This window comes from Caloenas nicobarica, chromosome 4, assembly GCF_036013445.1.
Source record: "Caloenas nicobarica isolate bCalNic1 chromosome 4, bCalNic1.hap1, whole genome shotgun sequence".
Taxonomy (NCBI): domain Eukaryota; kingdom Metazoa; phylum Chordata; class Aves; order Columbiformes; family Columbidae; genus Caloenas; species Caloenas nicobarica.
The window spans coordinates 1,335,798-1,349,146 of record NC_088248.1 but is presented as its reverse complement, the minus strand read 5'-3'; the positions used below and the strand labels follow the sequence as shown (position 1 = coordinate 1,349,146).

At 50.7% G+C, this 13,349-nt stretch overlaps 1 protein-coding gene across 1 annotated transcript in view; it reads right to left on the bottom strand.

Annotated features, from left to right (window-relative positions):
• Positions 1-13,349, bottom strand: part of FRAS1 (Fraser extracellular matrix complex subunit 1) — a 128,457-nt gene that overhangs the window by 16,801 nt on the left and 98,307 nt on the right. The window contains exons 32-47 of the mRNA XM_065634852.1: positions 11,638-11,752; positions 11,036-11,173; positions 10,598-10,630; positions 9,757-9,888; positions 9,407-9,532; positions 8,647-8,894; positions 7,081-7,229; positions 6,472-6,634; positions 5,571-5,706; positions 4,237-4,427; positions 3,203-3,356; positions 2,255-2,518; positions 1,955-2,143; positions 1,549-1,668; positions 922-1,101; positions 191-315 (exon numbers count right to left, since the gene is read on the bottom strand). Of these exons, the coding sequence (XP_065490924.1) occupies positions 191-315; positions 922-1,101; positions 1,549-1,668; positions 1,955-2,143; positions 2,255-2,518; positions 3,203-3,356; positions 4,237-4,427; positions 5,571-5,706; positions 6,472-6,634; positions 7,081-7,229; positions 8,647-8,894; positions 9,407-9,532; positions 9,757-9,888; positions 10,598-10,630; positions 11,036-11,173; positions 11,638-11,752 (2,463 nt within the window). The remainder of the gene's footprint in view (positions 1-190; positions 316-921; positions 1,102-1,548; positions 1,669-1,954; positions 2,144-2,254; positions 2,519-3,202; positions 3,357-4,236; positions 4,428-5,570; positions 5,707-6,471; positions 6,635-7,080; positions 7,230-8,646; positions 8,895-9,406; positions 9,533-9,756; positions 9,889-10,597; positions 10,631-11,035; positions 11,174-11,637; positions 11,753-13,349) is intronic.

Here is a 13,349-nt window from a genome sequence, read left to right as displayed (position 1 = left end):
GGCACAATATATCTGATCTCTCAGGGCAGGGGATGTAAGAGTACCCACTGCTGCCAAATGACAAGCCCTTGCATGGCTTTTTTCCTTTCCTTTGCTCCGTCTAACTGCCTCTTGTGAGCACACTAGAGGAAAACCAACCCCATCACATACTACAGAATAAACCGAGGTGATAGAACATGTTGGGACCCACCTCGTTCGTTCCATCAGACACAGAAAAGGTGAACGCATCCGTGTGCTTCTCAGCGTCACTGGTGTGGACATAGCGGATGCTGCGAGAGTCCAAGTCTGCCTGGCTGAAAGAAGTAATTCTCCTTCCTAGAAAAAGAAGAAAAAAGGGGGTAAATGCAACAGAAAGAGCGAGGCCGGGAGAAATACAGGGAGCTGGTCGTATCTAGCCATAGGCACTCAGTCTTGGCCTGTTCTGCTCCAGTTCAGGCTGCACCACGAACCTCAGCCGAGCCAGGGATTTACCTGGCACAGCCTCCAAAAAACTCCGCTCAACAACTTGTACATTAATGTAGCTGCAGCCTTTCTGCACAAAGAAGTACAGACTTGTTCCCAGGCTTCAAATGAGAGGATGGCACCTCAGGCTGCCAGGACACCCTGTTGGGGACGAGCCTCTCGGGGCAGAGTGTGAGAGAGGAGATGTGAGAAAAAGGAAAAATGGACCATTTGGATTCCACTGCCCTGCAGGACTGATACAACCCAGGCAGCACCGAGTACAGGCCTTTTTCAAAAATCCCTTCAGGGTCTCTGCTCCCCCTTTCCCTCCTTGTACTCCGTATTTAGAACGGGCTGAGCCCCGTTTTCAACACTGACTTACAGTGGTATCTTGAGAAGTCGTTAGGTGTGACACAGACACAGAAAGGTACTCGGCAAACATTTTAAAAAGCACTCGAGTCTTTAACTCTCACTGCGAACCTGGGGAGGCCAAATGCTCGAGCTGCCCCAGCTGTGGCTGCCGGGTGAGCTGGTACCGGAGCCGGCTGGGCTCACTGTCCCGGTCCGTGGCGCGGAGCTGCAGGGTTGTGAGCGTCTTGGCCGAGTTTTCATCCAAGACCAGCCCTTCGTTAGCAACGATGGAGGGGGGAAACCTGTCCTCTGGAAGGGTTAAAGACAAAGCTGAGTTAGGAGACTGTCACCCTCCTGTCCTTGGGCTTATACAAATCAGGTACTTGGGCAAGTAAAAGACAAAATACACATAAACCACCTCCCAGACTGGTAATTCCGAAACAGCTACTCTAGGCCTCGGCATTAACTGAGGGGGTGATAACATTATAATGTCTTAGAGACAATCTAGACAGTATGAAGACATTAAGGGGAATTTTTCTGCCTTCTTCAGTGAATTTGTCAGAAGCCAAAGAACTAATCCTCACACCCGCCAACTCTCTCCGTGCCCCAGACTTCAAAGGAATAAAGCAGATAAAAAGAGTGAATGAAAACTGCATCTCAAGAATTACGTCGTAACTTGCTGTGCATATAGGGTGGTAATTTATGAAGGCCTGAGGTTTGCCCCAAAGAAAACGTAACTTTCGCGCTATATTTTACCTAGAACACTAATATAAAAAACCTGGTCCATCAATTTGTCGCCGTCCGCATCGATCACGTCGAAGAGGAAGGTGAAATTTCCGCCAGGATCCCCTGTCTTGTGACTGTACAGCACTTGCCCTGCAGAGAGGGACAGGAGAAATGAGCCAGTTTATTACAGGCTGCACCACAAGCCGGGGCACTTGGGGCTTAACAGAGCTCCTGGATGAGGATTTCATTTCTTTTTCTTCTTTTTCCTCTGCTGAGAGAGACTTTTTAACACTTGCTTAACTATGTGGGGTTCTCCTCTAAGATAACAACCTTATCTTACTTCTTTCCCTCTCCCTTCCCTGCTTCAAGTCATTCTCCCATGAAGATGAGGCCACATTATTACTTGCTGTGGTTACCTAAAATTGAGCACTCTCACCTTTATTTACGTCAGCCTGGGTGAAACTTTTGACAGGTCCTTCGACAGAGATCTGGACCGGATTATCAGTTTGGGCCAACTGCAGCTGGCCCACGCTGGGATCCCTCTTCATGACAAATCTGATCCTCGTGTCATCGGAATCAACAGCTGCTGCTTCCAAGTGCTGCTCTGTGAGGTGTGCGACAGAGCCTGGGCCAGGGAGAAAGTCCACAAACAGCTCCAGTCCGCCCAGCTCAGTGACTGGTTTAGACTGGAGCACACAGCAATGCCAAACAATCCCATTTCCCCCTCTCCCCGTACCAGCGGGCAGCTGCAGGCCTCTGTTGACAGATAATGAGGGCAGTTGCTTTTTGGGGTGCTCCACGGAGAACTCCAGCGTCCCCGTCTGCGTGTAGAGACCATCCGTGATGGAGAAGCCAAACTCGTCTGTTTGTGCTGCTGTGCCGCTCTGGGTATAAACAATCAGCTCGTCCAAAATGTCCTGGTAGGTGAAGGTCGAGCCCGGGGCCAGCACGTGTCCACGCTCCGGGGGCTCCGCAGCAGTCTGCCTGCGGCGGAGGTGACCTGGTGAGTGACAGATACGGGAGAGTTATGGGGAAAAGATCACAGAATCATTTTGGAATCATTTTGGTAGGAAGAGACCCTCAGGATCATCGAGTCCATCTGTTCCCCCAGCCCCGGCACTGCCCCATGTCCCTGAGAACCTCATCTCCGTCTGTCCAGCCCCTCCAGGGATGGTGACTCCAGCACTGCCCTGGGCAGCTGTTCCAATGCCCGACAGCCCTTTGGGGAAGAAATTGTTCCCCAGATCCAACCTCAACCTCCCCTGGCGCAACTTGAGCTGATCAGGTCTCCCCTCAGCTCCTGTTCTCCAGCTGAACCCCCAGCTCCCTCAGCCGCTCCCATCACACTTGTGCTCCAGCCCCTCACCAGCTCCGTTCCCTTCTCTCAACTCGCTCCAGCACCTCAAGGGCTTTCTTGGTGTGAGGGGCCCAGAACTGACCCCAGGATTTGAGGTGCAGATGAAATGATGTGCTGGGAACTCTTTGCGTACCAGCTCCCAGTGGGAGCCACAGAGGCAGACATAACCTCACTGGAAAACCAAAGGAAGTTTTCTGCTTATTGCCAAAACTGGTAAGAATTTGGCTGCATGTGCTTTACATGTACATGCCAGGATTCCCTCTCACATCAGGGGCTATTACGCACACAGACACACGAGGACACGCTCCCCAGCTCGTCAGGACTTACCGTGGTCGGGACTTTTGGTGACCAGGATGACAAGCTCGCTGTTGCGGGTGTCCAGGTCCTGCAGGTTGAGGGAGGTGTTGGTAACGACCACAGCTGAGCCCTCGCGCACTCTGGTGGGTTCCAGCATCATCTTTGGGGGCTCGTCATTCTGCCACTGCACAGGTCCCAAAGGCACAGTCAGTAAAGCGGAATGGCCACCTGAACAAAATACAAGCTCCAAAATGATGGTATTGGTGCTGATATCCACGGGTGGGCTGCGCCAGTCTCTCCAAATCTATCCAGCATCACAGCTGCTTCTAAGAGGGAGGAGACGCTTGAGATATAAGCCCTGGGGAAGACGCTGCGCTACACAACTGTCCTCTCAGTCACAGGGGAATTATGTGTCTGTGTCAGGGGAAGAAAACAGAGAGCAGGAAGGGCACTCTCTTTAATCCCCTTCTCATGTTTGACAAAGAAATTAGAAGCTTGCACTTTTACAAGTCATAGAATCATAGAATCACAGAGTGATTTGGGTTGGAGGGCCCTTCCCAGCCCCCCCAGTGCCCCCCCTGCCATGAGCAGGGACATCTGCACCAGCTCAGGTCGCTCAGAGCCCCGTCCAGCCTGGCCTGGGATGTCTCCAGGGATAGTTCAGCCACCACCTCTCTGGGAACCTGGGCCGGGCTCTCACCGCCCTCAGGGGCAGCAATTCCTTCCTCATGTCCAGCCTGAATCTCCCTCCTTTAGTTTAAAACCATCACCCCTTGTCCTGTCACAACAGGCCCTGCTCAAAAGTCTGTCCCCATCTTTCTTATTGCCCTCTTTTAAGTCCAGAAAGGCCGCACTACGGTGTTCCCAGAGCTTCTCTTCTCCAGCTGAACAGCCCAACTCTCTCAGCCTGTCCTCCCAGCAGAGCTGTTCCAGCCTCGGATCATTTATGTATGTACATTGTATGTTAAAACATCTTCCCAGAACAGCCTAAATACATGGGACACATGGAGGATTTGCCATGTGTCTGTGTGAAAGGAGAGAAGCCGGAGAAGTGCGGGCGGTACCTGAACGGTGATGTTAACGCTCTGCACCTCAGATCGGCTGAAGCCGTCGCTCACGTAGAAGCTGAAAACATCGCTTGTTGGCTCGATGCTTTTGTGGACGCTCTGGAAGTAGTAAATGCTGTTGTCCAGAACATCTTGAACGGAGAAGGACACCTCTGTGGTCACAGCGCTCTGCGGGCCAAAACTCTCACCTGCAAAGCAGAACACCACCAGTGAAAGGATGTGCAATTCACTGAGAAACTGAAAATAAAAGCAGCAGGGTTAGGGGAAGAACAGCACACTGAATGGTGCAGAGGGACGTCCATTCCTCTAACGTGGTTTTCACACGTCTCATGACCTTTGCAGAGAGCAACACGTGCTGCATTAGAACAGGCGTTAGGCAAGCTGCAGTTTCACGTGCGGTACGAGCAATCCCACGTCCCAGCATCGCTTTGGCTTTCTTCAGAGATAAGACAACGGCTAATGTGCCGTCTGGCCTCAACACAACCTCTGTATTGAGCTTCGCCTTGCAAAACTAAGACTCGCACCCACGAAAGTCACCCAGCTGTGGCCTGTTCGAGGAGAGAGGCTCAAGGTAACCAAAATGGCACATATTTTACAAATACGATTTAAGTAAAATGATACACGCCACTCCTGTTAGGCAGGATTAAGGAGACAAGTCTCCAGGATGAACATCTTTGTATAATATGGTATAAATCCTACTTTTTTTGGATAATACAATAAGAGGACATTCCCAGCCATGCTCTGCCACAGCTCTTGCAGCCTTAAAGCTCACTGGGACATTTAGAGGAATTCAGCAAAGTTAGTTCTGTGTAACAAGGACAGCCGAAATAAAGTATGATGAAAATACAACATGTGGGCTTGAAAAGGCTCTTAATGTCCCAACCTCACAACACGGAGCAGCCTCCAACAAATGAGACTTAGGAGGAAATGCTCCCCAGAGACAGTTTATCTTGTAAAGCTGAACTTATGAATTCTTTACAATCAACTGATGCCAACCAGCACTGCACAGAGGAACTACAATGAGACAGATCAGAATGTGCTCTAGCACGGCAATCACAGAGTCCCAGAATCACAGAACAGTTTGGGCTGCAGGGCCCTTCCCAGCCCCCTCAGTGCCCCCCTGCCACGAGCAGGGCCATCTGCACCAGCTCAGGTCGCTCAGAGCCCCGTCCAGCCTGGCCTGGGATGTCTCCAGGGATGGTTCAGCCACCACCTCTCTGGGTACCTGGGCCAGGCTCTCACCACTCTCAGGGCCAACAATTTCTTCCTCATGTCCATCCCTACATTCCCTTTCCCCAGTGGGAGGAAGAAGAGGGAGCCGAGCAGTTTACCTGTCTTGGTGTTTTCAATGCAGCCATACATGGGTAGAGCAAGAACCACGACCTTCAGCTCTTCCCTGGCAGCAGCATCATAATCCACAGCCAAGTGGTGCCGAGCCAGCAGTGGGACCCTGCCCCCCTCATCCACCTGGAGAGCAAAAGCACATGACAAAAGTAATGCACACAACACCCTGCAGCACGCAAGCTGGCACTGAACGCCGCTGCCTCGATGGAAGAGGCTTCCCTGGTCCTCATGGTGCTCTCACTGCTCTGAAATCCTGTCCCATCCTCCCCAGATGTGTTCGGTGTGAGATCAGCCGAGAGGTGAGGTGGGACGGGAAGAACAAAGCCTGCTGGGTGCCCAAGAGGAGCCTGTGAGGGCTTTATCAGGGGAGACGAGAACTGGCAGAGTCACGCTGACCTCTGGGAAGGCCAGACCTGCAGTGTGGGGCGAGGGGAACCTTTGGAAGGCAAGGGAGGGGGAATGCAAAGCTGGAAAGGAGCAGGTGACTTCAGAAGGCTTTGATAAGGACTCTGGAATGCTGTGTGTTAGTTCAAAGCATCACATGTTCTCAGACTTGTCTTCTGCTCATCTTTTACACATAAGCTGCTGAAATAAGGGACGAAATATTAAACAGGGCTAAGTCAGACTTGTTCCACCGATATTGACAGGACACCCCGTGGAGAGCTCAGCTCTGACCAGACCAGATGGAAGCAGATAAGGTTCAGGATGCAGCAGGACCGTCAGCCTCCTCTGGCTTCCAACTGATCTGTTAACCCTCTGCAATCACAGGATCGCATGTGCAACAACCACGTTTCTCCAGTGATTTCCCGTAAATCCAGGAATTTTGTTCAACTCCTCACACCTAGCACTTTCTTGTCACTGTCCCTGGTACCCTGGGCAGCCACTTACAGTGATGTGGTCAGCAAAAGCGATGAGCGACGGGACTGTCTGGGCAGTCGCAATTGTGATGGTGAACACCTGTCTGTCTAGCCGGTTGTTCTCGGCGTCAGAAACGGCGAAGTGGAAGGTGTCGGTAACCGGCTGCGTGCCGGGATCCAACACGGTGGAGTAGCTGTGAAAGTCACAACGCAGTCAGGGTCAGGGGCTCTCGTTGACAGCCCAGCAGAAACAGCTCACCCCTGCATTTCCAGGTGAACGCACCCGCTTGAGAGAGAGGGGCTGTTTCAGGTCCCAACCCTCCTTTACGTTCGTTCCCCCAGTTCTTTTAAATCCCTGATTTAGTTGCTGCCCACCTGAAGTATCGCCACAACATTGTGGACACAGAAAAAAAAATCCCACAATTTGAAGACACACCGACTACTGGCATTTCAGACAGCATAAACACCTAATTCCGCACACAGGAAAATGCTCTCGTTTATCATCTCAAAGGACACAAGAGCCAAAAAAGGGGAAAAAGAAATCTTTGATCCTTTGTACTAACAGAATACAGCAGTTTGCTGCAGAAAGCCCAGTGAGCTTTTAACTGGCACGGCTTGAAGGGGAACAGCTCTTTGATACCTGATCCTCTGGTTGTTGATGTCTTCCATGGTGAAATTATAAACCTTGGCAAGCTCTTCATCACCAGAGCCAGACGCCCGTAGGAGGCTGCCATGTGCAGGCAGAGACAGTAACTGGATTCTTATCTCCGAGTCAGGAGAGCTGTCGTCCTAAACAGGAAGGAACAAACCAAACCAAGACAAGATTAGCACGTTTCCCTCCACTAGAAATGGAACGAGGAATAAACTGATTTATAGGGAAATACACCAAGCTGGCTGGGTCAGACCCACTGCTGAATATTAAGTGATGCTCTGGTAATGAGAGAAGAGTCGACTGGTTTGACATTCCCAGAATCTGCCACAAAAGGCATTTTCATTTTCTCTCAGCTCAGAGAGGTTTTCTTTGTGTCCCTGTACCACATCAACAGAATCTCCCAGACATAGGCCTGATGTTTTTGGTTTTGAATTGCTGTACACTCCTAGTGGACTGGACCACTTAGGTAATATTATTTTCCTGACTCCAGATAAAGTGAGCCAAAACTGAGCTGATACCTGGCACAGAGAGTCACTGTTGCCCACCAGTGCTTCAGACACGGGGCTGAGTTTAGTTCTTAGCTCAAAAAAAAAAAAGGTTAACACAGAGCAATGCTGCAAAAGCCAGATTCACATTAAACTAAAATCTGATTTTGGCTCTTTTAAATGACATTTAATAAGACTGTCTCTATGATATCACGACACAGGTGTCATCTGCCTTTTAAAAGTTTTCATCAGTTGCCTGAAAGACAAGACACAAGCCAGAAATCATCCTGTCCTCAGCAAACGTTTCAGGAATGAAATCTTGTTTTCCCAAATTGTGCCCTTGCTCAGATTAAACCTGCACTGCTCCCCTGTTGCCTTCCTCCTTAAAAGGAGAACAGGACAGACCCCAGACTTGTATCCAGACTGATCCCTTGGAAAAAACATTCGACTTCTTACCCCACCTCATCCTGTCTTTGACAGCCACACCGCGATCTCTCCCGCCCGCTCTCTAAGGGGAGTGTATCTGCTGCCTGAAACCCCCTGCCAGTGCCTCTGCTGCTAAACCATCTGCAAGGAGGAAAAAACACCTTTCTTCTGAATTCCACCAGCAGGATAACTCTTGTACAACGCGCAGCCCCTGGGACCAATCCCAAGGTACCAAGGAGTCCAACACGTGGGGTCGCTCAAACCTCCTCTCCCAGGCGTGTCCAGAAGAACCAGGCAGTTTTGGAAGGGCTGTGAGTGGGCTGAAGTTTTCAAGGGATTATGACTTAGCAAATCCATGTGGGTTATTAGCAAGCCTGCCTAACACAAAAACCTGGGATTAACTCCGTTCTCGTGTCAGCATGGCAGCTCACCTCTATCTCAGTCAAAAGGAGACAGCCCTAAAACCCCCTGGCATTAAAGAGCCTCTTCTCCCCATTTTGGCAGCAGCAGTCAGGACACAGTGAAAACTCGAGCTCTGTGCCAAGAATCCACACTGACGGCAGAGAGGTGCATGCCGCAGAGCATCTAGGGGGTTAGGGAGGCCGGCAGCATTCACTGGGCAGAGAAACAGATGAAAACTTACAGTATAAGCGAGGTGCAGTCGCGAGAGAGTCACGGAGCTTTTACTGGGCACGGTGACGGCCAACAAGCAGCCCGGGGCCAGCTGTGGAGTGTTGTTATCCCAGGGGGACACTGCCACCCTCAGCACCGTGCTCACAGTGGTGACGCCGTCAGTGACGGAGATTTCCATGCTGTCCTCCGCTGCCGAGGAGCCGTCGTGCACGTACTGCAGAGCGTTGCGAGTGACGTCCTCGTAGGTGAAGGTGTCGCCTTCCCAAGAAGAAAACGCACAGGTCAGAAAGACTCTGCTCAGAGCATCAATCCAGTTCAAACCACCTAAGGGCCCAATTTAGCAAAAGGCTGAATCACGTACTAAACTGGCGTTTAATACCATCCTGACATGGCTGTGAGTTATAAAGACATTCACGTTACGAAGAGGAAAGGCTGTAACCTTCACAGCTTCACAGCCCCAGTGGATCTTTGCAGTTCTCTGGGAGTGCACAGATCCTCTTTTTCTTCCCAGCTGCTTTGGAAGCTCATGCCTGTCACAGCTCGATAAGGCTTCCCTCTCCACATCTCCTGCTTGCACTGCTCTCCTACAGATAATATTTTTTCATCTGATCACACATGGGGAACCGCTGCCACGAACATCAACAGGAGCTTTTGACCGCTGGATCGGATCTGCCAGAGGAATCCGTCTCCTCCTGGCCAACTAACGCGGTTGTGTGGACAGGCAGGTGCTGACCCCGTCTCCTGCCCGAGAACACTTCTGCTCAGCTCACCTGCTCTCACGCGCTCCTGCCTGTCCACGCTGGACTTGAGCACCATGCCGTGATGGGGAGGTTTCACCAGCTCAAAGAACAGACCCTCAGGAGCTGTATCCGTGTCGCTTACGGCCAGCTGGGTCCCTGTGCCGGCGAAAGGGAGGACAGGCTTCAGCATCCTCGGACGCTGCGCTGGGAGTATCCCTCAGGTTTGGTGATCTACCCTTGTGAATGGAGCTAAAAAACCTGTAATTCAGTCAATGCCTAAAAAGTCAAATAATTCTGGAGCTGCTCCACCCACATGGCCTCCTGGCAACAAACACCATCCCTCAGGCTGAGAGCTGCCACCTGTCCCTGCCCCTGCTCACCGATGGTGGCTCTGCCCCCCCGGGTCACCTCCAGGAGCGGAGCTGCCGTCTGGAAGAGTGGAGGCTGCTGTTCCGCAGAGAGCAAGTGAATGACAAACAGCATCTCCGGGGTGCTGTGTTCTCCGTCAGACACTAGACACAGACACAAACCACACCTGAGACAAGGGATTTGCTTCAGGGACTCACCTGGGAAGTTCAGCTTTTTGGACAAATCCCCACCCCACCCCACCGACCTCTCTCCCTGTGGACACACACGCACAACGCATGCCTGCGAAAAACAGTTGTCTTTGCTCCTAACTCAAGTCCTAGCAAGACAAACATCACTTGTAAAAGTCTGTGTGTGTGCACGTGTAAGCAATATCTCCCATATCTCTACCAGGTGCACTCGTAAGTCAGAATATGGACTTTTCTGGGCCAAGGGATCACTTTGCACACCTGTGCTAGAAAGCACAGGGAAAGGGAAACAGGTTTTATATTATACCAGTAAGCAGCTTATCAGCAATCATTTAACTGTGGAAATGTTTTCATGCTGTACTTAGAAAAAGGCAGAGGAAAACTCTTGTTCACACTGGGGGGAAAACAGGAATGAATCAAGCTTTTAGGACAGATTCCAAGCAGCTAAGGAAAAAAGACATCTCTCTGGAGCTGCAGCGCAGCTTCTACAAAACACTGTTGAGATACAGATCAATTAATATTCGCCAGGCACGTTCATGTCCAGAAATCCCTACCGAGCGCCTGCAGGCATGCCTGCTGCAGAGGAAAGGCCGAGGAGCAACAGGTAATGTGCAGGGCATGAGGATGAAAGCTGCTCTGGCCAGGGAAGAGCAGAAGGTTCACCTACCTGTGAATCGGAAGGTCACGGACTCCGGGAGACCTGATGGGACAAACACAAGTACAGAGCTGTGGTCAGGACAGGAAAGCAAGACAACGTGCTACACCCTCCTCTGACCGTGAAACCCTCCTGATGTCAGGGGAGGGCTGGGGATGCACAGAACTGCATCCACCACGGGCTGGCACTTCATCACACAATCCTGCCCATCCACTGGTCACACACGCTTGAAGTGTGTCCTATTTTCACCATTCTGCCTCCAGCTCCAGATTGTTACTTCTGTAAGGGTAGAAATCTTCTAATAAATACCCTCGCTAAATGGATACGGTTCGTGCTCGTCAATTCTAGCCTCGGTCTCAAGGACTAAGCCCCCGTGCAGCACAGATCCCCAGCAGCGCGGCCACCTCCACCGCTCTGACACGGCACCACAAGGACCGTCCAGCTGCTCACCTGCAAACGAGAAGGCTGTGATCTCTCTCAAGTGCGGGGCTGCACTCGGCGGGCGATAAGCGATCTTGCCGTGGTTTATATCTGCTTGGGTGAAATACCTGACTGGGGAGAGAGGCCTGTCTCTGTGCTCCACGATACCTGCAGAGACAGAGAGCTCAGGATTAACGGGAGGAATCTATTTTATTTCTAAAACAAGACACCCGAGGCCACAGCTTCTTTTTCTCTCCCCAGGTATTTCTTTTTACATCTCCAGGGGCTGCTGGATGAGTCAGATGGCTGTGACTGCATTGAGGATGGGTTCTTGGGACACGAGAAATTAAACAGATTCCTCAGTTGTTTCTTCAAATGCCCCTCGCTAGAGAGGTGGAAAGCAGAAAGCCATAGGGCACAACATTCAATATATTCCAGACAATACTAAGAAAACTGCCTGAGCTCTGCAGTTTACTCCTAAACCAAAGAAATTGGGTTAAGAAACAAGGTGTCTGGAAGCTAATGAAGGAGCTTGGTCACATTAACAGATACTCGGAGGGCAAAATGAGCTGTGCTCAGCAGGCCCGGTGACTAATCCAGCAGCAGCTGTGCGCTGGGAACAGGACACTTGCCTTGGCCGGGGAGCAGAGGGACCGTCACGTTGAACAGGATTTTCTCGCTGGGAACCTCCGGGTCTACAAAGGAGAGGTGATGGGGCTCAATCACTGTCACACGGTCCTCCAGCACCTCAATAAACACATCAGACCATGAGCATCAGTGCCAGAGACATGGGGAGATTCACCCAGAAATGCATCCAAAGAGAATTTGCTTTGCTACAGTTAAATAGAAGAGACATTCTGAATGCACCTTTACCAAGTCTCTCACACTTGGACAGAACAGAGACTAATTGGGGTGAGATGACAGGGGACAGTAAAGCTTCATAACAAGTAAAAAATTGCTGGAGTCATATGGGGCACTTAAACACACCTCAACACATTGGTGGAGGAATTTCTTCTTTGACCTACAGCAACTACGAAGAGATAAAGGAGAATCTAATTTGATCAAAACCTCCCTGGATTAAGATATAACTCATTGTCTACATTGTTTTCTGGTGTTGTCTGATGTGGCCGGACTTGATTTCCTTTTTAAAAACAAATCCTGGAAATGATTCAGTGCCATTTCCATTGGAATGCAGATGAACCAAAGCTTTGGCTTTTTGCTTTAAATCTGTCTAAAAATGTCCTGATCCTTCCATCACTGAATTAAACAGTTCAGCTGGGTGTGAAAAGCATCCAGCTCATTTCATAATCACAGACAAAGTATGAAGAAGCTAAATTAAGGATATGAGCAATTAATTCATCTGCTTTGGAACATGAAACCATCAGGTTCAGGAACAAATTACAGGTTTCTACCTGCCACAGCCAGTGCAGCCCACGGAATCCTGACACTCACCTGCCTGCAAGGCCACCCTGTCACAAATCTAAAGCCACAAAGTTTATTTCTGATATCAGCATTGCAATATATGGCTCTGTGTAAAAAGGGCAGGCTTAGAATGAACAGCGCTCTCCCTTTCACACGGCCGCTTTGGGAGGGAAGGGAGAAGCCCCTCTGCATGTGCTTACAAAACTGTCCCTCTCCTTCACAAACCCCAGCTCAGTTGCATTTTGCTGAAGCGAAGCTGCAGCTCCTTCTATCGCTATGGGGGAAACAGGTCACTTGATTAAAGGAAAAACAGCATAGATGTTTTGTCAGGCTTAACCAGCACAGAATCGCCAAACTTCCCCTGACTTTTCTCAGCAGCACACTCAAAGACAAGGCCACAATGCTCGCCCTTCAGCTGAGAAGCCGCTCTGATCCCGCAGGAGTTTGCAGGCGGATGAACAGACCTCGATCACGCCCATGCGGGGAAGGGCACTTTTATGATGAAAAGATTTAAGGTCATGGTGGCTTCACAGTTGCCCCCAGGGCCTATTTGTCTCTCCCAGAGGAAGGAGCTGTGGGTTGCAAGGTGCCCCTCGGTAAAATGTATTTTATGGCACTACTGGATTCTGTGCTGTGTAATTAGCTATAAAATCCAGCACCGCACAGCTCAGTCAGACACCTCGCCTATCAATTTTGTCAATAGTGACAACAACAAAAAGTCAGGAGCAGAACGATCCAAGGCTGGCTATGGCTCCAGGCAGCAGCCTGAGCACGTTTTATTATTGCCTGCAAAAGGTCGCCGCTGTTTTAAACCCGGACAAGGCCACGGTGTCCTGCAGAGGGAGGTCCCCACGTCCGCTCTCCCACACTGCACGGACCCCTCCGTGTGCTTCTGTCTGTCCGGGAGCACCCAGGGGCTCAG